Below are 22229 nucleotides of genomic sequence, written 5' to 3' on the forward strand. Positions count from 1 at the left end.
CCTGTCTCTGCTTCTCCAGTGCAGCGCTGCAGGAGCTCGCCTCTGCACCCAGCGTCTTTTTGGTTTTGTCTGTCTGTTTGTTTGTTTTAACATGGTTACCGGGTTTCTGAACTCAGATGCCCTTCCTACACATTAAGCATTTTACCAAATGAGCCCTCTTCCAACTCCTGGGTCACAGGTATTAAGCAAATGACATGGAATCCTCATCACAATCCAGAAGCACCTGGTAGAGGTAAGCATTTCAGTGCAATAAACAAGCAAGCACCGAAATTAGGATGTGGTCTCTGTTCGTTGGACAAGTGTCAGTTTAATAGATGAAGCCAAAAATGGTAAAAAAATAATAACAACAACAACAATAATAATCAGGGGAAGGCAACACCACAGTGACAGCAGCCATCCCCAGCTAGGTGACGAACCCAGAGGAGCTGTACAACCCACTTTCAGACTGACGAAGGACCCTCAGGTAATGGCTCAGGCTCTTACCTGTGGCATAAGTGACGAGCACACTTCACCAGAATCCCCATGCAGTGCACGGCCACGATGCCAATCACCAGCAGGCTGAGAGGACCCAACTAGGGACCGAGGTTGCAGACAAAAGAAAGAGAAGCAGGCAGAATTAGGAGAAAGTCCAAGACAGACCGAATGCACAGGTGATAAAAGGCTACCACGGCACTTCTAGAGACACAGCTCTGGCCGACAGGAGAGAGAGGATCCAGGAGACTGGATCTGTGTGTGCCCTCAGACCTGGTCCAGACAGTTAATCTTGCGGACAATGGATCCACAGAGTAGAAGTTTCCAGCGGGCTCTGGGATGTAGGAGGGAAGTTATCCTGCGGGTGATCAGCAAGGTCAACACTTGGACAGTCAACATCTCTGAAACCATGATGGTGCTGGGCGAGTAGATTATGTGTGAAGAGTCAAAGGGAGGGCAGGACTGCCAGCTAAAGTCACTAGGCTCAGGGCCTTGGAAGTGCCTGGCACACAGAGGGCCCTAATGCATAACTTTCAATGCATGGATGTCTGCAACCCTTACCAAAAGGCCTGCATTCTTCACTGCCAGTGGTAGCCCCAGGAGTCCAGTGCCAATGTTGCCTTTTAGCAGGTGGATCAAGGTCTGGAACCATCTGAAGTAGGAAGGCCAAGCGGGAAGCATTAGTTACAATGTGGGCCAGTGCCTATCTGCAAGGCCCCAACATAAAGAGCCCACACACAATAGCTTATCTAAATTCCCAAACAATCTTATGACATTTTACTTCATAAATAGTTCAAAGAGCACACCTCCCAATGACAACACTTCCCGACCCCTCCTCTCTTAGAAGCCAGTACAGAGGGATGATGGAGGCTCTCCCTAGACACTCCATCTTTCCCGGCTGCATTCAGGGCTCGATTTGATCACTGAGTGATGGCTGATGACTCCCACAATGACACAGAGGATGACAAGATGCATGATGTGTGAGAAAACAGGGGTGACCAAAAAATAAAGTCCAAGCTAGGTGTGATGGTAACACTTAATCCCAGCACCTAGGAGGCAGAGATAGGTCGATCTTCAAGAGTTCAAGGCTAGCCTGATTCACACAGCCAGTTCCAGGCCAGCCAGGACTATAAAGTGAGTCTCTGTCTTAAAAACAAAAAACAAATAAACAAACAAAAAAAACCCACTAAATAAAATAAAAAAAAGGCCAACCCCTCTACTACACAATACCAGGTGGGTCTCAACATTCCTACCAGGCCAGGCATGGTGGTGCACGCCTTTAATCCCAGCACTTGTGGGGCAGAGGCAGAAGAATCTCTGTGAGTTCAAGGCCAGCTCTGGTCTACATAAGTTCCAGGAGGGCCAAGATTAAATAGAGAGACCCTTTCTCAAAACAGCAACAACAAAAAGTTGCTATTGGATTTTGTGTTTGAAAAAATAGAGGCCAGCTGCCACTGGGCCCAGGACTAGCAAAGCCCTCTTCAGTGGGTCCCTGGTTGACCCCATGCCTTAAGGACAGTGGTCCCTCTAAACTTGTACGGATTGTCCCCATTGGTTTATGACTTCATATAAAGCCTCTCATGTGTTCTCATCCATTTTTTTTTTTTTACTCAACAAATACTTGGGTGGGTCTGGTGAGTCAGACACGGATGCCAGCCTCTACGGGCATGTACTGTCTCGAGGTAAACAAGAGATGAAGGGTGGGGGGCACAGCCAGGGAGACATGAGGCATGAGAGTGGAGGGCAGAGACCTGAGGCCAGAAGGTGAGGGGGGGTGTCACTGCCACAGGAAGGAAGCACGTGCCTCCCAGACTACAGAGGAGTGTGCTGGTCGTGGCCTCTCTTTGCCTTTTGTTCCCCGTGACAGAGTAAGAAATAGCTCAAGTGAGGTGCCTCCAATCACTCAAGACTTGACCCTGAACATAAAAAATCCTTTTGCACAAACAGCCCTCAGGATCCCTCAAAACTGGAGCTTGCACACAAATCTACATTTGGCAGAAACCGAAAGCCCGCAAAGGCCATTCCCTCCAGTCTACCAGAAAGGTCATGGGATCTATCTGCCATTATGGATCTGTAGGATGGACCACCAAGAAAAGGCCTTTGATTCCCAGGAGAGATGTGTGCCTGCGCTCTGAGCCACAGCCCAGAGTCCTGCAAAGGTCCAGCCGCATTATCAGCAGCCAGTAGCCAAGGAGGACAACGGGCCTGTTAAATCTCTACCTTGGCAAACAAATATTTAACCCACTAAAGTGCAAAGGTAAGCTTGTATTACATCCTCTCTCCTTCCCGAAGCCTTCCCAAAATGCCCCCTGCTGGGCATCCTGGCCCCGACTCAGCTGACTGTCACACTGCCTGGCCATTCCCTTCCGTTCTGGGAACTGTTATCTCACCTGAACTATGAAGTAACAGGACCAGGGCAGGTGATCCTCAAGTCCCTTCAGTTCAGAAACATCAGGCTTCTAGGCCCAGGGTCAAAATTGCCCAAGGTGATGTCACCTCAACACCAGGTAGGCATCATAGTATCACCCCATGGCTGTGACATTCTAGCCACACCACGGGGTGGGCTAGTTTCTGAAGACAGAAAGGAGAAACACCAACTGGTGTCTCTAGTTTTCATTTGTGCTATCATTAGCTCTTAGGCCTTTTCTCTCCCAGGTCTTCTTTTATTCTCTGATGAATTAAGGACCCTAATATCTTTGCTTATGTAGGTTCTATCTGCAGAAAAGTTGTATGACTAAAACTCAAATTTTACAATTTAAAATAACAGTAAGTTTAATAGATACTAATAGTTTAATTATTGAAGTTAAATATGGGAATTAACTTTTTAATTTATGTGTATGGGTGTTTTGTTTGCATGCATGTCTGTGACCCACAGAAGTGTACTGCCCTCAAAGACCAGAAGAGAGTGTTGGATCTCCTGGGACTGGAGTTATGGACATTTGAGCCACCATGTGGGTGCTGAGTATCAAACTTGGTCCTCTGGAGGAGCAGCAACCATCTAGATCTCCAACCACTCATTTAAAAAAAAAATTTTTTTGCATGTGTATGTGCGCATGCGTGCTTGCATGCCCCCCCCCGTGTGTGTGTGTGTGTGTGTGTGTGTGTGTGTGTGTGTGTGTGTGTATTAATGAGAATGCCCTCAAAGGACAGAAGAAGGTATGGGACCTCCTAAAGCTGGAGTTATAGGTAGTTGTGAGCTGCCCAGTGTAGGTGCTGGAACCAGGGCTCAGGTCCTCTGCAAGGGCAACAAATGCTCTTCACCACCGGGCCTGTGCTCCAGCCCCACCTCCTCCATCACCACAGGGCCTGTGCTCCAGCACCTCCTCCTCCATCACCACAGGGCTTGCATTCAGCACCGCCTCCATCACTGTTTAAAATACCTCCTAAATGTCTCATCCTACAGAAAATAGCTGCGTCTCCATTTCAACATTCAGTCTACACGCGTGGCTTTGGTGAAAGCCTATGAGAAAGTGTGCTCTCCCTAGACATATACTGGAAAAAGGAGGGACATTTCAGCTGCTTCTTCAACTGTGGCAATTCTTCTCTAACATCACTCCAAAATGAATCCATTAAGCTGCATCGTGGACTCTGGCCCTCCCATGCCCCGTTCCTTTAACCACTGTTGCAGCTGTCTGCAGGGACCTGTCCCTCATGCACAATTCCCTCACATATGTGGAGGATCTGAATACTAACCTCTTGCATTATATCAGCTCAAAGCAAAGCTTTGACCTTCCCAGAGAGATCTGACCTCATGGGAAAGCATTTGTGAGCACACGGTGCTAGATATGAGAGTGGGATGGATGTTCTGCTTGTTTGTTTTGTTTTTTGTTTTTCTTTAATTCTGCTTGAAAGCTCAAATTTCATGTGAGCCACAAAAACATTGTTGGTGGTTTTCCTTGAATTAATGGATCTGATTCTTTCCTTTTCAAAGGAAATGCAAATACTAGGGTCTGAAAACCTAGTTAGCTGGTTGCTCTTTCTAGTAAAACAAACCTTTTCTATTAAAAAAACAATGAACAAGAACTCCAGTTAGTTCAATACTCACACTATGGTATCTGGTATTTTTTTTTTAATAGCGACAACTGAGAGACCCATGCTAAAGGTTGCAATTTAATAAGAATTAATGGTCTCACTATCTCATCAAGGACTTTTTGGTTATTGGAGACAAGCTCTCATGCATCCCAGGCTGGCCTTGCACTCCCTATGTAGTCCAGGATGACTCTGAGCTTCTGATCCTCTGGCCTCCAACTCCCAAGTGCCACCACACTGAGTGTATGTGTTGCTGGGAATGAGACCCAGGGCCCAGGGCATGCTAGGCAAGCACTCTGCCACCTGAACTACAGATCCAGCTATTGCCAAGGACAATCTTAAGCAGAGCTGGCCTTTTCCTTCTACTCACAGTGGCTAGGATAATGCAGATGTGTGGGGTTGAGGAGAAGAAAGCGGCACACATGCTGTTCCAGCATCCTCGTGCACATGGGAACAGAATGAAAGGCAAATGACAGCTTAGCACTTTTAGGAAGAGAAAGGTTCTTGGGACCCCAGAAGCTCTGCAGACCATATTCGGCAAATGTGTGGTCCAAGTTAACAAAGACCAACAGGTAGCCAGCTGGTGCCTCAGCCTGCTGGTCTGGGGAAACACCATGGAGGTGGGGTAGAGAGCTGTTACTATGGCTCTTCGGGGCAAAGGAGGGAGATGTGCCCTTCTCCGGCATAGAAATGTCTAAGGTCTCTACTTTATTGCACTCATTATTTTGGGCTTTTAACTGATCTTTTAAATTCTAGAAGAGTCGGGTGTGGTTAAGCAGCTCTTCCAAGGTCCTTTGCTCCCTACTAAAGTAGATAACAAGGAAGGGTAAAAGGCTTTAAATCACATCCCTCATACTACCTAGGAGAGATTAACAAGAGTCCTCGATCAGCCTTGGCCCACCTGGCATGCTTCCTGAATAAATAAGTGCCTGGGTAGGTCCTGTCCCCAGGCTGGAGTGCCCAAATAAATACTTTCCCCTTAGACGATGTCCTAACACAAGCCAAAGGAGGGTGCTATCTGCTTGGCTTGATCCAAGAAACCATGGACAGTGATAAAACCAGCACTGAGAGCAGTCCAGGCATGCACCCTTGAATGGCTCTCCTGGAAAGGTCGAGTTTCAGAAAGGTCTCTCTAAAAGTGAGAATTTAGAGTGAGCACAGCAAGCTCTGTGCAAGCAAGCTCATGACTGGAAGCATTTCACAACCCCTGAAGGGATTTCCTTCTCCCTGGGAGACACTGATGGGGTGGATGAGGTCAGAGGAAAGACAGGAAGGAGGTCCTGGCTGCCACCAGCAGCACCTTAGGCAATCCTTTCCACCAGCTAAATAGCAAATCAATTGAGGATCCATAACAGTATGCTGTATGGGCGATAAGCTAAAAGCCAGAACCTTTGTGGCAAGGTTCTGGGGTGGCAAGGAGCCAGTCATGTGAACAGGCTGTTTTCCATGCCCACCTCAGTTCACAGTGGAAAACGTCCCTCCCAGGAGAGAGTGCAGGCAGAGGGCATGTCCCCACAACACCTACAGTCCTCTTGAGCAGTCACGGGGAGTGGGGGCATGTAAGCACAAGCAGCCCTCAGGAAGTCACATCCAACCCACAATAGAACCCAGGAAGGGTGACAGCTGAGATTGGGGATAAATGACAGGGCTGCCAAGGACAGGGTCCTGGGACTTTAAAAAGGACCAGGGGCATGCTGGGAAACTTAGAACAGAACCCGTCCCTCTGAAGTCTGCAGTTCGAGGAGGAAACCTCACACAGCCAGCCCAGTTTCCCAGTGCGCTTCTCAACCCATCCTTATATCTGAAGAAACAGAGGACCAAAGAGGACCAAAGAGGACCAAAGAGAGCGGTACAGCTTCCAGGCTCAAGATGGCAGCCTCCTTAAGGAAGGCCAAGTGGATCTCTCTTCCCTACCCACTCTGGAGGGTTCTTAAATACCGTTGCCACTCCCTTTCCCTGCGTCTGCCGCCTGGTGATGGGACAGGAGTCCCACGAGGCTCTGCCAAGGAGGCGTTAATGGGGCCAGGAGGCATCTGACACTTGGTTCTAGCCCAAGACATTATGCCTCTCGAGGCTTTTAACTCAAGGCTCTTCCTGGCCACCAGCCTTCTGGAACTAACAAGGAATAAGAAACGACCAGGAAGGGCAGAGCCCTTTCCTCTGTCCAGCTGGGTATGATGTCAAATGGGGAGATGGAGGCACAAACCGTTCCCGGGGAGACTTGGGGACAGGAAAGCCCACTCCATGGCAGGGGTCACCAGTACTCACGTCGTGCTATTGCTCTCCCCTAAGCGCTGGTAGGAGCCCGGGGAGAAGTTACCAAGGCCTTCCGATGGGGTCTCTTCAGGGCTCACGTCTGTGGAACTATAGTCGTGAAAGTCTTCGTTCCGGAGTCGCTGCGTGGACATGGTAGCTGTGGGGACAGAGGCGGCGTTAAGACCTCCAGTAGCTGGGGCCTTCATCTCCAGGTGTGGGGTGGGCTCAGACACAGCGGTAGCCATTGTCACAGCCGCTCCCAGTGAGAGATGCATCACAGGGTGAGTCTGACTGGAGTGGCCAGTCCCAACCAAGAAGAACGCAAGAGGCTCGAAGTCCACAGGGCAGGCTGGGCCTGCCTGGCCTCTGCCTCCCCTCCTTCCCACATGGAGACATGCTCATAAATTTCTAAATTCATTCTAGGGCACCTGGGCAATGAATAAGTAAGGTCGCTGGGCAGGGCGGGGTAATGCAAGTATGCACTTCCAAGGAGCCTTCCCTGGTCTTCTGGCTGGGTTCACCCCACCCTCCTCTGAGTTTATCTCTTGGACCCCAAACAGTAATTAAATCTCACACCTTCTCCAAGAGCGGGCTCTCAGATGACATGAACCTAGATGTTTCTTCGGGTGTCCTTTTTAACCCTCTGCCTTTAGCAGACAGCACGGTGTTAGTCATGAGATCCCTCTGGGCCACCCCATTCTCCTCCAGCTCCACAGGGTCTCAGACAACAAATAATTCCCTCTTTCCCACCGTGAGCTCAGCCCATCTCCTACTCTTTGGAAGCTGTAATGGTTAATTTTAATCGTCACCTTGACACATCCTACCTACAATCCCCTTAAAAAGAGAAACTCAGTGAAGGTCTGTCTAGATCAGGTTGACCTGCAGGGCGCATCTGTAGGGGAACTGTCTGAAGTTAATTGATATGGGAAGACACCGCCCACTCTGGGCAACACCGTTCCCTAGAAAAATCAAGCTGAGCATGAACAAGCATGGGAGCGCGTCCACATTCATTTCTCTTTGCTCTTGACTGCGGATACAGTTAACTGTTTCAAGTTTCTGTCACCTTGACATTCCTGAAACAAATGACTAGAACCTGAAATTCTGAGCTAAAATTAACCCTTTCTTCTCCAGTTTGTTCGCATGGAGGCTTTCATCAGAGCAACAGGATGAAACTAGGTCGGGGTGATCAGGAAGGCTCATTGCCTCACCCTGGGCTCTTTTCTTGCCACCAACCTGAGTGCTGGAATATGGTGGCTGACCACAGCTCAGAGGAAGAGGAATGAGAGCAGGAAAGACCATGAGATACCCCATCTTTGTCTCAGTAGCTCCTCTCCATGGTGCTGTGTTGGGGGCTCATAAAATAGTATCCCAAAGTCCAGTAAAAAAAAAAGCACAGCTTTGGCACGGCAAGCAGTGTGAACTAAAGGAGGCCCGAAGGCCACAGGAGCTGCCCCAACAGCTAGCCCGCTGACCTCCTGCTCCATGCCTCCCTCCCAACCTCTGTCCCTGAAGTGAATCTCAGACACCAGAATTCTTCCCCTCTCTGCCAAGCAGCCACGAGACCTAAAATGGCCATTCTACCCCTTCTGTTTTCTTTGTCCTGTCCTGGAAGGAGGGAGTGTTCCACACAGAGGCAGACAGAATCTGAATGGCCAGACTGGTGGGGTGTAGCTCAGTTGGCTTCCTCTACCACACACTGTGGCCAGCTTTTCCACACAACTGCCCACACTTCAGCAGCAAATCGGAGCGTACAAACGGGAATGTGAGCTCAAAGTGAACGGAACCCCCGGGTCCTCCCGTATTTTTCTCAGAAGGCTCCCATGTCACATAAAATGTTGACTAAATAAGCACTTGCACCCTCATTAAGCTGTCTTGTTACAGGAGTGTTGGTCATGGATGGGGAGGACGGTGTCACACCTTTCCAGCCCTATGCCTTCTCTTAAATGTTTATGGATTTGCTCAGGTTTAAATGCTAGTGAAAGAAGTAACCCTCCCTGCTGTGTGCTGATGAGGGATGGTGAGGCTGTGTCCTCTCTACATGGCTCTGGAGAAGAGAGGAGGGGAGGAGAGCAGAGGGAAGGGCTTTTCTCAGCCAGGGGAAAGTTGTAGAAGCCCCCAGAACCCTAGCCTGGTACTAAGGAGCCTTCACAGGTCACCTTAAACCCCTCGTTGCATAGAGGAAGGCTCTCCCCCAAAGACAGAGGGACCTGTCCTGCCAAACGGTAGCAAGGCCAGAAGCGTATCTCCCTCCTGACTGCCTGTTGCTGTGGAAATGTGTCCTGGTGACAGCGTCAGGTGCTGTGGGATCTAAACGGAAAAGAGACAGGTCCCTAGTCTTCAAGGATCCGCAGTCTAATAAGGGTGGGAAAGTACATTAGTAGTAAAAAATGATCAAGAAAACCCATTGCTTCTCCACCAGGCTCTGCCCCGCCAGCAAGCAGACACCAACTAGCCTGGCTCTGAGATGCTTCGTCAGGGTGAAAAGCTGGCTCTCCAACTGCCACCCCAACACCAGCTGCCCAGAGGATGTCCCTCTGCTCAGGGCTCCCCTCTGCGGACGCCTGAAAACCAGCCCTACCTCCAGCACAAGAGTGATCCAGGAACACATCACCTCCTACCAACTGAGAGCCAAGAAAGGAGCTGTGCATCCTCACAAGTAAACTGCATAGTGGAAAGTCAGTGAAGGGCTGTCTTACTCCACTTTCTGCCACTTTAACAAACTATCTGAAGCTAGGTGATTTATTAATAAATGAGCAGGGGCTGGAGAGATGGCTCAGTGGTTGAGAGCACTGGCTGATCTTTCAGAGGTCCTGAGTTCAATTCCCAGCAACCACATCGTGCTCACAACTAATTCTAGTGGGATCTGGTGCCCTCTTTTGGCATAAAGGTATACATGCAGATAGAACACACCTGCGCAAAATAAATACATTTTTTAGAAGGGAGGGAGGGAAGGAAGGAAGGAAGGAGCTCACAGTTCTAAGTGTTCAAGTATCTACTGGCTTCCCTCAAGGGTCTCACACTGCTTTATGCACGGCAGAAAACCAGAAACCCATGGGAAGTGAGGCAGAACGGTCACAAGAGTGAGGAGGCAAGATGGCAAGGTGAGAAGAGACCAAGGGGAAGAGCCGTGCTCAGTTCCTAACTGTTCCCAAGGCTACTAACCCACTCGCTGGGCAACTACATCAACCCCTCCCTGACAGTAGTGGCTCGTGGGTCTGTTAGAGACCCCAACATTCCTCAACACCGTCACCTTGGGGACGGAGCCTCAACATGACGTTTGGTGTGGATAAAGCACATTGACTCCACACAGTGTCTGTAACACCAGGGAGGAGCCTCCCTGCTCTACTGCCACCGGCTCCCACTGAGAACCCAAGGATTCCATTGACTCATGGGACACAGAGACTCAAGCACATCTCGGGGAAGCAAAAGCCTACATTGATGTAGAAAGCGGAAAACCTCTTTGTCATACGAGCAAGAGCTAATAATAAGTCGATGTGCACACCAGGAGACCTGGGTGTGAAGCTGGCCTCTGTCACCAATTTGCTTGGTAATGGAACAATTTTCTTCCCTATGATCTTAGTTTGCAAACACAAAAGAGAGTGGGACACGCAGACTGGGGCCCCCTGTAGCTTTGAGGTGCCAATCAAAGGATGGAATCGCCTATGTGAATAGCAACTTATTTTTAGTCTCTTCTAGCACACCCCACGCATCTAAATAGAACCTTGTATGTGAGCTGTAAATATTACTGAAGGCAGAGGCAAAACAGGACGACAATAAATCCCCCCAAGACCAACCCAGCACAAACCTACTGTGGCCAGGGTGTGGTGACTCAACCTATAATCCCAGCAGTCAGGAGACAAATTACAAATTCAAGGCCAGCCTGGGCAATACAGTAAGATCCTGTCTCAAAAACCTAATTAAGCTAGACGTGGTGGCTCACGCCTTTAATGCCAGCATTTGGGAGACAAAGGCAGATGGATCTCAGCGAGTTCCAGGCTAACCAGGGGTACATGCTGAGACCCTGTCTTAAAAAAAAATTAATTTCATTTAATAATAAAATACAGGAAATTTATGTTCAAGAGTCTGCTGTGGCACAGATTCTCAATTTGTCCCTGACACTGTAAAGAGGTTTCTCTATGTCGTGTGTCAAAAGTGAAGTTCCCCACAGCAGAACGAAGCGAAGGCAACTGCTCAAAAATAAACTGAAATCTCTAGATCTGAGGTCTAATGGGTAGCTACTGATACGGGGAATGTGGCTTAGCAACGGTGTGCATAGTGAGGATGAGGGAGATGCCTTTTATAGGCACTGGTTAATGACAAACTTAAATGAATAACATAGTAATACATGCTACAGAAGCAGGTGATTCCAGGCTACACCAGGATGGAGGGGGACGCAGGCAGAGAGTTGCAAGGGGCTTGGATGTTGCATTGTGTACCAGGCAACACAATGAAAGAATCATGAAGTTAGAACACACTGTATATCCAGGACTCGGGGCCAGGAGCATGAAAGGGGTGGAAATCTGATAAATAAGGAGGCACTGAGAACATCCACCCTTATGATTTAAGAGCTACAACGCTTGTTTTGGTTTTGGCTTGTTTTTGTTTGGGGGGGGGATCAAATCGACAGAATCACACAGGCTAGGAAGTGCTCGACCACTGGGTTGTAGCACAAGCATCCCTCTTACCCCCATTTTGTTCTTGTTGTTGTTGAGTCTTGCCCTTGAACTCACTCTTGAGATCTTCTGGCCTCAGCCTCCCAAGTCGCTGGGATTACAGGGCCTACACCCCCAGGCCAGGCCACTGAAAGTCAAAGGGCTGCCGCATGCATTAGACTTTTTCTTTGGAACTTTAAAGATCCTTCAGCGCAGAGACAGGTGGGAAGGAGGAGGGAGGTATCTGGTTATTGTAGAATATTATTTTAAGATGTGTTTATGCCGTGGAACATTTGTTTAATGATGCAAAGATGTGTTGCATTCTTTTATGTTGCATTTGTTTAACTCCGTGAAGCCGCACTACTTTGCCTGTATAAAACATCTGACTGGTCTAATAAAAAGGTGAACGGCCAATAGCAAGGCAGGAGAGAAGATAGGTGGGGCTGGCAGGCGGAGAGAATAAAGAGGAGGAGGATCAAAGAGCAAGAGAACAAGGAGAGAGGGACGCTAGGGGGCTGCCACCCAGGCAGTCACAGAGGAAGAGTGAAAGTCAGAGACACAGAAGTAAGAAAAGGAAAAGGCCCAGAGGCAAAAGGTGGGTGGGATAATTTAAGTTAAGGAAGCTGGCTAGAACTAAGCCAAGCTAAGGCCAGGCATTTATAAGTAATAATAAGCTTTCATGTGCTTATTTGGGAGTTGGGTGGTGGGCTGTCAAAAGAGCAAAGAGCAGAGAGAGAGAGAGAGAGAGAGAGAAAGAGACAGAGACAGAGAGATCAACAAACACTTGGTTGTTCAGGAAGAACCTTCGATTATATTTGCACAGTTGTCCAAACAGTCAAGACCAGTCTGGGAGAAGGTATGTTTCCCAGGGCTCAGGATGGGACCCAGCTGGTAGACAACTTGCCTAGCATTGCATGCCCAAGGCCCTGGCTCCATCTTCAGCACCAGTATGGAGTGCAGGTCTGTAATCCAGCACTCAGGAGAGGCAGACAAGAAGGATCACAAACTCAAAGTCCTCCAAGGCTAGCCTGGGCTACAGGAGACCCTGTCTTAGAGAGGGGGAGGGAGGACAGAGAGAGTCCATCTCTGGCAAGGCGAGGCAATACCCCATTCTCAGTTGGCACACTGGGGAGGGTGGACACAGTCATCCCATTCTACACAGGCCTCTCCTTCCTCTTCCTTTTCCTGCTCCCCTGCTGTGCCACCCACCCCCTAGGCTCCCTTGAGGAAGCCTGGCATCCACGTCAACTACAGCAACTGCCAACCCCTGCCCCCTTGGGAGATTTAATGGGACCTGTTAATGTGAAATGGGGGTTATGTAACGCGAGAAAGTTGAAGCAGGCTTGTCTTTCAGGTTCTTGAGGATAGCAACAGTTTATAGATTATGTGTGGTCCATCAACACAAGGCAAAGTCTCCACTCAACAGTACCCATAGGGAGGCTAAGGCAGAATTACCAGGATGGGCTACAAAGTGAGACAAAACAAACCTAGTGATCAAAGCTGAACCCTGTACACACTAGAATAAAAATGACGCCATACCTCGTGAACTTAAAATTTTATGTGGTCTATATATTACAGTAATATTACTTTGGAATATATTCAGTTAAATATTAAAATGCAAAAAAATGCTATTTGCCTTTCGGCTAAGATAAGATGTAGAAACTGCAAAAAAAGAAGGTTTTTTTTCCCTAGATTTTTAATGCTATTACATTAAATTTAGAAATCAGAGAGAATGTGCATCTTATCTATTGGCTCTGCTCAGCCAAGGCTAGGAAGTCTTATTTTATTTTTATTTTTTCTTTTGGACTCAGGCTCTCCTCTCTCTGCAACTCAGACTGGTCTCTCTCCACTGTGTCAGCCACCTGAGGGCTAGGTTACAGGGGTGCACCCCAACACTCAGCAGGTTTGGTTTTATTGGGCTTCCTGAGTGACCCTGATCACAGTTATTTACATAAAGTGCTTCAGAATATATAATCTTATCATGTTGCCTATACTTCCGGCCTCACCTCCCACCACAGTCAGAAACAGGTAGTAATTTTTAAAAATTTATTTTACTGATGTGTATGCATGTGCACTTTGTGTGAATATATGTCAGAAAAGGGCATCAGAGTCCCTGGAGCTGGAGTTACATGCAACTAAGTCCCCCCTGCATGAGTGCTGGGAACCAAGCTTGGCCCTCTGGGCAGAGGAGCAAATGTACTTAATCTGAGTCATCTCCCCAGTCCACTATGGTGACTACTTGCAAACTAAGTAGTCTATTATTTTAAGGCCATGAGTTGGATTCTAGAACCCAGAGCAAGCAGTGCATTCTTTTCTCTGGTACTAGAATGCCATAGACAAGAACAGAAGACACAGACTGGGTTGCCCAATGTGGTCTAGCGGGAGGGAAGTGAAAATTTCTTCCATCTACAAGAACAGTTAGAAACAGCATCGGGAGGCACTCCACCAAAGTCACCACAGTGTATTCTGCAATCCAGCCTCGTGCCCGAAGGAGTCCCGTGCTGGGGCAGCCACAGGACAGCTGCTGTTGTCAGCAGTGCACGGCGACTAAGGGACAGGCAAGCTTGTTTAGCTTTTACACACACACCAAGTGCCAGGGCCAGGCGTGACTTCATAGGAGCCTACATCCAGAGGCAAACCACAGCCTATGTAGAGAAGGGCCCAACCAACTGCCAGAATCATAAAGGTCACCTGTGATTCCAGGTCAGAACTGCAGATCACAGTTCAGCCAATTCTCCCACACCACTGGGCCAATATCCTTCTACCACCAGATGGTACAGGTTCTAAAATGCCTAGTCCCAAACTGGTCCCAGAGCTGGGTACCCAGGGGGTATTCTGCATGACATATACAGGCTGGCATCAGGAAGGAAGTCCAGCAAAGTGACTCTCTCTGCTTCTGTCTGAACTCCTTCACCCGAGAGATGGTCCCCAGTACGCCAAGCTGTATTACTGTTAGGAAGATAAGACAAAGCCCAGGTGCGTTGCCTGGCACACAGTGGACCCTCAGTGATGGTAGTGACTGTTACCATGGAGACACTATAGACCAGAGAAAGGACTCGCTAGCAAGAGCAAGGAGGCAGGGAGCTCTTCCTTCTTCCGCGTCCTTTATACAGGCTGCTATCAGGTATGGCCCAGATTAAAGGTGGATCTTCCCATCTCAAAAGATCTGGGCGAAGAGTGTGGCTTGCCATTTCAAATGATTTAATTAAAAGAAGAAAATACCTCACAGGTGTACCCAGCTGCTTAGTTTTGGTTAATTTCCGTTGTAGTCACGTTGGCAACTAAGAATGGCCATCACATCGCCGGGAGAAGGGAATTTCAAAGGAGAAAATGCCTACACCCGATTGCCTTGCAGTCAAGTCTGTGAAGCATTTCCTTGATTAATGATTGATGTGGGAGGGCCCAGTCCACTGGAGGTGGTGCCACCCATGAGCAAGTGGTCCTGGTTGGTGTAAGGAAGCAGACTGAGCAATCATGGGGAGCAAGCGTGTAAGCAGGGTTCCTCCATGGCCTCTGCTTCAGGTCCTGCCTTGCTGAGTTCCTGCCCCAATGCCCTTCATTATAAGCTATAAGATGTAACAAAGCCTTTCCTCCCCAAGTTGCTTTTGGCAGTGCTGTTTATCATAGCAACAGAGCGCAAACTAGGACAAGGACTGAGATGGGTCCCTAACCTGGAAATGTTGAGCTAATACCAAAGGCCTGCAGTGCCCCACACAGACTGACTGCTGAATTCACAGAGAAAGGCAGCACAGAAGAGATCCCGCCACACACACATACACACACACACACACACACACACACACACACACACACACACACGAGCAGGTCATTGAGCCCTGGTTTGGATGTCTAGGCTTCCAAAAACAATGTGTTTGGGGTAGCCTCACATACAGCACCCTGTGGCTTCCATGCTATGCAGCTTATGTGCCAGTCCATGAGGCGGAGAGCTGCATTTTGCATCTGGCCAAAGGAAGGAGGCATGAGATCCTCGAGGCCTGGGTTCAGGTCAACAGACTAACTGGGACTCTCCTTCACAGGAAAAAGAAAAGTCACTTCAGGAACATGGTTCTAGAAACGGTTAGCAGCAGCTTCGGGGCTGGTGAAAGCAGGGAAAAATAAAAACATTCACCAGCCCAGTCCAAGGTCTGGTTTCAAGACATGGAAGAAGCAACAAGCAGCCAGCTCTAAAGAGCTGAGACCCTCATGAGGTGGGAGCTGAGGCAAAAAGAAGAAAACAAGGTGCTGGCAAGTCAGCTGTCAGTAAAATCTTGCCTTGCAAACACAAGGACCTGAGTTCAATTCCAGAATACAAGGGGAAAAGCCAGGTGCTTGGGAGATGGAGACAGGTGAATCCACAGGGCTCATGACCAACCCAACCTAAACAAACAACCAGCTCAAGGCCAAGGAGACTGTCTCAGCAAAGGAAGATGGCACCTGGGGAACATCACCTGAGGTTGTGCTCTGGTTTCTCTCTCTCTCTCTCTCTCTCTCTCTCTCTCTCTCTCTCTCTCTCTCTTACACACACACACACATACACACACACACACACACACATGCATGTGCATAAACATACAGAGAAAGGAAGAGGGAAGGATGGGAGGAAAGGGAAAGGAAGAGAGAGGGTAGGAGGGGAAAAGGGGAAAAGGGGTTGAGGAAGAGGGAAAAGGAGAGGGGAGGAGAGAGAAGGAAAACACAGCTGTATTTAGGTCAGTTCTCTGGCCAACTAGAGATTCACCTGCAACAAACTCAAGGTAACCAATTAAACACCCAATGATAATTCCATGTAGCGACAAGGAACTCCACGCTGTGTCCAACACAAAAGAGAACCAATTCCTTGAAAGTTTTCATGCTCAAAACCACTTTCCTGACTGCACTGATCTCAACTGTAGTCTCCAGAATACTAAAATAAACAAATGCCCCTCTCCTAGACTCAGGGCTAGACAAAGACTGCGAAACACACGAATGAGGCCAAACAAACAACCACGGGGTTTAAAGAGAAAGTAGAGACATAAAAACAAAGAGCCTGCAGCGAGCACATACATCACACAGCCTCAAGTTAGCGCTAAGTGCTGAGAGCCAGCGGCACCTCCTACTTTCAACCTCAAGAACATCTTTAAAGAAACATGGTCCATAGTCAAAAATTAAGGGATGGGATGCAGACTACTGGAAGTGTGCTTGCTCAGTATATCCAAGGGTCCAGGTTCCAGCCATCCAAACAAAAAACCTATATGCTAAATCTACCTGTTAATTAGTAAATTAGAATGCAAACAAGAGCCAAAAGAGGTCTTGGTCCTGAGAAAGATAAGTTGCCAGTTGTCTGTTTAGCCATAATGAGGGCCGTGGGGAGCGGGGCTTGTGCATTCAAAACAATCAGGAATAAGTATAGGTAAAATTCCTTCCAGAACGAGATCTAGCCCTTGTACACAAGGAGTGAGAAATCTCTCCGAATAACAGCATACAGACCCCAATGATGAGAATGTCAGAACAAAAGGACGCCCGGGGGCTCAATCAGCCCTATTGCCATACACTGAAAAATGTAAACCCAGCTGAGAATTTCCAGTCAGCTTAGGCGTCAAACAAGAGGCAAAAGCTAAAGCACTAGGCGATTCCCGAGGGTCAGTCGGTTCCTTACAGGAAACTATGTTGCTATCCTGTATCAACGATCCCCGATCCTCCGCTCCAGGTGGCCACCGCTCCCCTCACGCCGCGCCAAAAAAAAAAATCCATCCACATAAGCAGTCGCTACCAAAATCTAATTATAGGAAACAAAACAAAGCAAACATCAAGTTCACATCAGGGCTTCTCCACGCCCTGGCCCCTCTAGCCTATTCCAGCTCCTATTTCATATTTCTGTGTGACTTCCACAAAACAGTAGGACGGTTAGAAACGAAGCCTACAGAGTGATGAGTGTGCAAAAAAGAAAAAACCATCAGCGAACAGAACCACACCCAGAGCCCAAGCCTGGCGTGGAGAACCCAGGCAGAGCAGAGCTAAACAAGGACGCGACCCACAGCGGAAGGGACAAGTGGCTCTTCGCAGGGCGAGTTTCCCCGCAGAAGGCGACGTGGCAGGAGGCTAACAGCTGCCGGAGCTGACACCCTGCCGCGAGAATATCTCAGAAGCCCCCATACAGCCCGAGCCTCCGTTTCCCCTCCTATCGGAGGAGGGGAGTTGCAGTTTGGTACCCTGTGACCCAAGGCAAGGGCATGGCTCGTCCAGCCGCATTAGGAAACAAGGGGTTAATCAGAGCTGGGCATCCGTGAGACCCTCTCCACCTGGAAACCGTGACTGCACACCTGTCAAAAGGGCTCGGGAAACCCCACCCCACGGGTGACCGGTCCCTGAGCAGCAGCGTTTGCTTAGCGGGAGGACCCGGCGCCTGGCGCTACAGCAGGACGTTTCTCCGGACTGCAGTGCAGGGCGTGCACTACTCACCGCTCGACCCTGACCAGTCCGGGCTCTGGCTCCAGCTCAACCCACCCCGCGCAGCCTCAGCGCCGACCCCTAGCCATCGTTTTTAAGTCTGCTGGACAGCCGCTTCCGGACCCCGTCACGTGACGCCGGCTCCCCAGCCCAAGTCATGTGCTGTCGCGCTCCACGCTCCTCCTCCCAGATCCTTGTTCCGCAGCGTCACCTGGCGGCCTTCAGCTGCCGCTGCAGAAAAGGCTGCCCTCTGGGACCGCCACAGCTAAGGCGACCTTGACTTAGGGTGAGCTGATCCCATTTTTACAAAGTATATCAATGAGCGTGTACGCTTTTATAACCACAAATATGCATCTTTGGGGGGTGGGGCCAAAATCATGCATCCAGGCCTGATGATACAAAATTTCAGTCCCAGAGCTGGGAAGAATAAAAGTTCAAGGCCTGTTTGGTTGCAGTGTGAATTGAAGGCCAGCTTGGGTAATTTAAAGACACCCTTCTTCAATTTAAATTTTCTAAAGGGGAGTGTTGTGTGCTGGGGAGATAGTTCACTGGGTATAATGAGAACATGAGTTAAGATCCCCAGCAGCCACATTAAAAAAAAAAAAAAAAAAGTCGGGCCTGGCAATGTATACCATAACACCAGGGTTTGGGACCCGAGGCGGAAAGATCTCTGGGCCTCTTCAGCAACTAACTGATCTAGCCAAAAGTGGATTCCAGGTTCAGTGAGAGAGAGAGACCTTGTCTGAAAAAAATAAGATGGAGGGGGCGACTCCAGGAGACAAAGAATGTCACTGGCTGACTTCCCTCTGCCCCACCCCTATGTACACACTCACACACATATACTCCACACAGACACACACACGTAGACACACTTGTATATACTCCATGAACCACACATGCACACAGATACACACACATACACATGCATGCATATACTCCACACACCATACACACACAAGCATCTGCTCCATACACCATACACAGAGATACATACATCCACACACATGCATATACTACATACACCATACACACAGATGCACACACATACACATGCATGCATATACTCCATACACCATACACACACAAACATATGCTCCATACACCACACAGAGATACACACATGCATATACTCCCAACACATACACACTCAGTATTTAATAAATAAATTTGAAAGACTATTTTTTAAGAAAGGAAAAGCAATACAACTTCCCGAGTCCCTCTCCACGCTTGCTGGATATCACCCAGGAGTGACATCCACAAAGACATGGGGAGATTGGGTTCCCCTTCTGCTGAGAGCCCCACATCAGTAGATTGGCTTGTATTATATGTTGTCTAGCACTTCCTACAGTGTGGCAGAGAGTAACCCTGAGGCCTGATCTCCTTTACTTCTCGCTGGGTGGCTTCAGAACTCCCTTTGGGTTCCCCATCTAGAAAGCTCAGATGGAAGCATTGCTCGGTTCTTCCCCTTCCCTTGTTGTTTGCAGGTCGTATAAGATCTGTCACCTAAAGGGGTCATACTACAGAGAGATTTTGGATAATCCCTTTTGCCCCTAACAGTAGGGGCTCACTTCTGTTCTCCCCTAAACCCTACCTTCAAGGGTGATGGGTCCTAAAATGTCATATGAACTCTGTTCAGATCCGCTCTCCTTTGCAGGTCCATGGTCCTCTGGTCCATCTGGGTACACTCAGATTCCATCCTCTCCGCTGAAGGTCTTGCATCTCACAGGGTGCCTGGGCCCATGCAAAATTTTCTTGTACGTTAACTGATTCGATCACCGTGTGGACCCTCATAATACATGCCAGAACACTGGTGGTGGTCAATCCAGCGTCCACTTTCCCAGAGCGAGCTCCCAGGTCCTGGCTACAGTGAATGCTATGCTGCTATTGCAAGACAGTAGCCACTGTGGCCGGGACACAGACATCCAGGCCCTTTGTCAGAATCCCAAGAGTGGTGTCACTGTTCACACTCATGGACCTCTGCTATAGCAGAAGCACTCAGCACTGCTCGAGTTTCAAATATTTTGGAAGCCACAGCAACACGGTTCAAAAGCTCACTACACGATGTGGATGAAGTAGACACTTTCATTTGGGAACAACAATGAGAAAAGATAAAACAGTCATGGGGAAGGCCAGGCACCATGAGGACGTTGTGAGCTGGTGACATGGAGGGACTCTGCTGCAAAGCAAGCGAGCAACCGTACTGAGGAAATGAAGATGGCCTTAGAAGCAAGAATGACTCCTGAGGGAGCAAACTTCAGGGAAGGACTGGTGCCAGAGCGGCAGGACCGGGGGTGTCTGCCCCCAGTTACCGGGTCAGCCCTTCTGCCAGCCTTCAGAGGGTCTCTCGGCCTGGAACTCACAAAGTAAACTAGATTGGGTGTCCAGTGAGCCCATCTTCACCTTTCCAGTACTGGGTTACAAACCAGTGCCCCTACGGCCTGCTTTTCCACACAGGTGTCAGGGATCAAACCTGAGGCCTCAAGCTTGCACAATAAGCACTTCCTCAACCGAGCCATCTCCGTAGCCTGTTCTGACTCGCTTCTTATGGTTTTTGAGATCATGAAAGGAGACAATGCAATTTTTTAAAAAGGACTGCAACTAATATTTTTGCAGCGAAGTATTTGAGGATACATTATGGCAAAGTATAAAAGATACAATCAAGGCTGGGGCTGCCGCTCGAGGACAGAGAGCCTGCCTTTGTGTGTGTGTGTGTGTGTGTGTGTGTGTGTGTGTGTGTGTGTGTGCAGCATCATGTCACATGATACAACACAGCTGAGTGTCACCAGAAGCACCTGGGTTCTAGTCCCTGATTTTGTTTTAAAGCTATTAAAGTTACAGACACAGCAATCGAGGCCCTAGGAAAAATGTTTGCCAACTATTCGAGATTCCATTTGTTCTGGGGTTAAATCAGAATATCCTGCCAGCAACCCTGATACTCCCCCCACTTAATATGAAGAATCCTGTAGGAGCAGAGGCCTAGGGGTGGGGAACATGATGCCAAAATGCCAAGGGGCAGGCATCAAATGGCAGGAGTGTCAGATCATGTGGACCTAGGTGAGGCACAATCCTGTGCTTGGCACCAAACCAAGGTTGGCACAATTAGACCGGTCCTAAGGTAACTGGAGCTCCTGAGACAGTTATGGCTAGCCAACATCAGCCTTGTTCTTTTACATCAAGAGCTTTCAAAACGTTGTCATTTTCTGCCTGCTGGGATGTTGACAAGTCAGGAAAGTCCTGTGTAAGAGAAGTATCCTAAGTATGTTTTGTTCAACTGGAGACAGGAGAATCAGAGAGGCTGTGTGGCCATCAGGATTATAATGGAATAGTCCGGGATGTATGGGGTAAAATACAGCTACCTAAACTGTGGCTTGTGGTCCTGTATGGCATCATGTAACTGTGGGGGTTGTGAAAACTTAGAACTGATCAAAAGTTTCTAAGTATCCAATGACAAAAAAAAGTACTTCAAAATCAAATTTATGCTGAATCTGGGGCATTTCTGTGAGTGCTCCCCACAGTTATATCGAAAGGATGAACTCTGAGCACGTAACATGCATGCTGTGTCCATGGTCATGGCAAACAACATCACTGAGCATAGCCTAAAACACCTCAGCTATAGCCCACGTGTTTGCAGTATATGTCATAGACGGCAATGTTTTTACTGTACATTCAGTTACTGCTTTTACAGAAACATAAAGGTAAATTATGAAAAGCAAAGAACATCATTTTGAGTGAGGTAACCCAGACACAGAAAGACAATTATCACATGTACTCACTCATAAATGGTTTTTAAACATAAAGCAAAGAAAACCAGCCTACAAATCACAATCCCAGAGAATTTAGACAACAATGAGGACCCTAAGAAGGACTCACATAGATCTAATCTACATGGGAAGTAGAAAAAGACAAGATCTCCTGAGTAAATTGGGAGCATGGGGACCTTTGGGAGGGCTGAAGGGAGGGGAGAGGCAGGGAGAGGAGCAGAGAAAAATGTAGAGCTCAATAAAAATCAATTAAAAAAAACACTAACAGTTAAAAAAAAAGAAAAGACTTTTAATATTTTCCTAGGGTCATTCCTCAGCATGTGAGTGTCAGATCAGTCTGTCTTTGAATTGGATTGGACTAGGAGGTCTAATTTTTAAAACTGGGTTTTGGGGACTGGAGAAATAACTAAGAAAAAGCTAAGAAAAGGGAACCCAGGCTCAGTTCCCGACATCTCCACGGCAGCTCACAGCTACCACTAATTTCGGTTCCAGGGGATCCCATGCTCTTTTCTGCCCTCCACTGTTGTGGAATAGAATATTTGTTTCATTGTGTAAAGATGTGCAACTTTTGTTGATGCTGCGTTTGTTTAACTAGGTAAAGATGTGTTGCTGCTTTGCCTTGCCTAAGGCACCTGAT

The 22229-nt window shown here is 48.3% G+C and overlaps 1 protein-coding gene across 1 annotated transcript in view; it reads right to left on the reverse strand.

Moving 5' to 3' along the window:
* Slc36a1 (solute carrier family 36 member 1) overlaps positions 1–17976 on the reverse strand; it is a 33288-nt gene extending 15312 nt beyond the window's left edge. Inside the window, exons 1-4 of the mRNA XM_048437735.3 lie at positions 17844–17976; positions 6769–6913; positions 1033–1123; positions 484–572 (exon numbers count right to left, since the gene is read on the reverse strand). Of these exons, the coding sequence (XP_048293692.3) occupies positions 484–572; positions 1033–1123; positions 6769–6908 (320 nt within the window). The 5' untranslated portion in view covers positions 6909–6913; positions 17844–17976. The remainder of the gene's footprint in view (positions 1–483; positions 573–1032; positions 1124–6768; positions 6914–17843) is intronic.
* Positions 17977–22229: the final 4253 nt, after the last annotated feature.

The sequence above is a fragment of the Myodes glareolus genome, chromosome 9, assembly GCF_982192425.1.
Source record: "Myodes glareolus chromosome 9, mMyoGla1.1, whole genome shotgun sequence".
NCBI lineage: Eukaryota > Metazoa > Chordata > Mammalia > Rodentia > Cricetidae > Myodes > Myodes glareolus.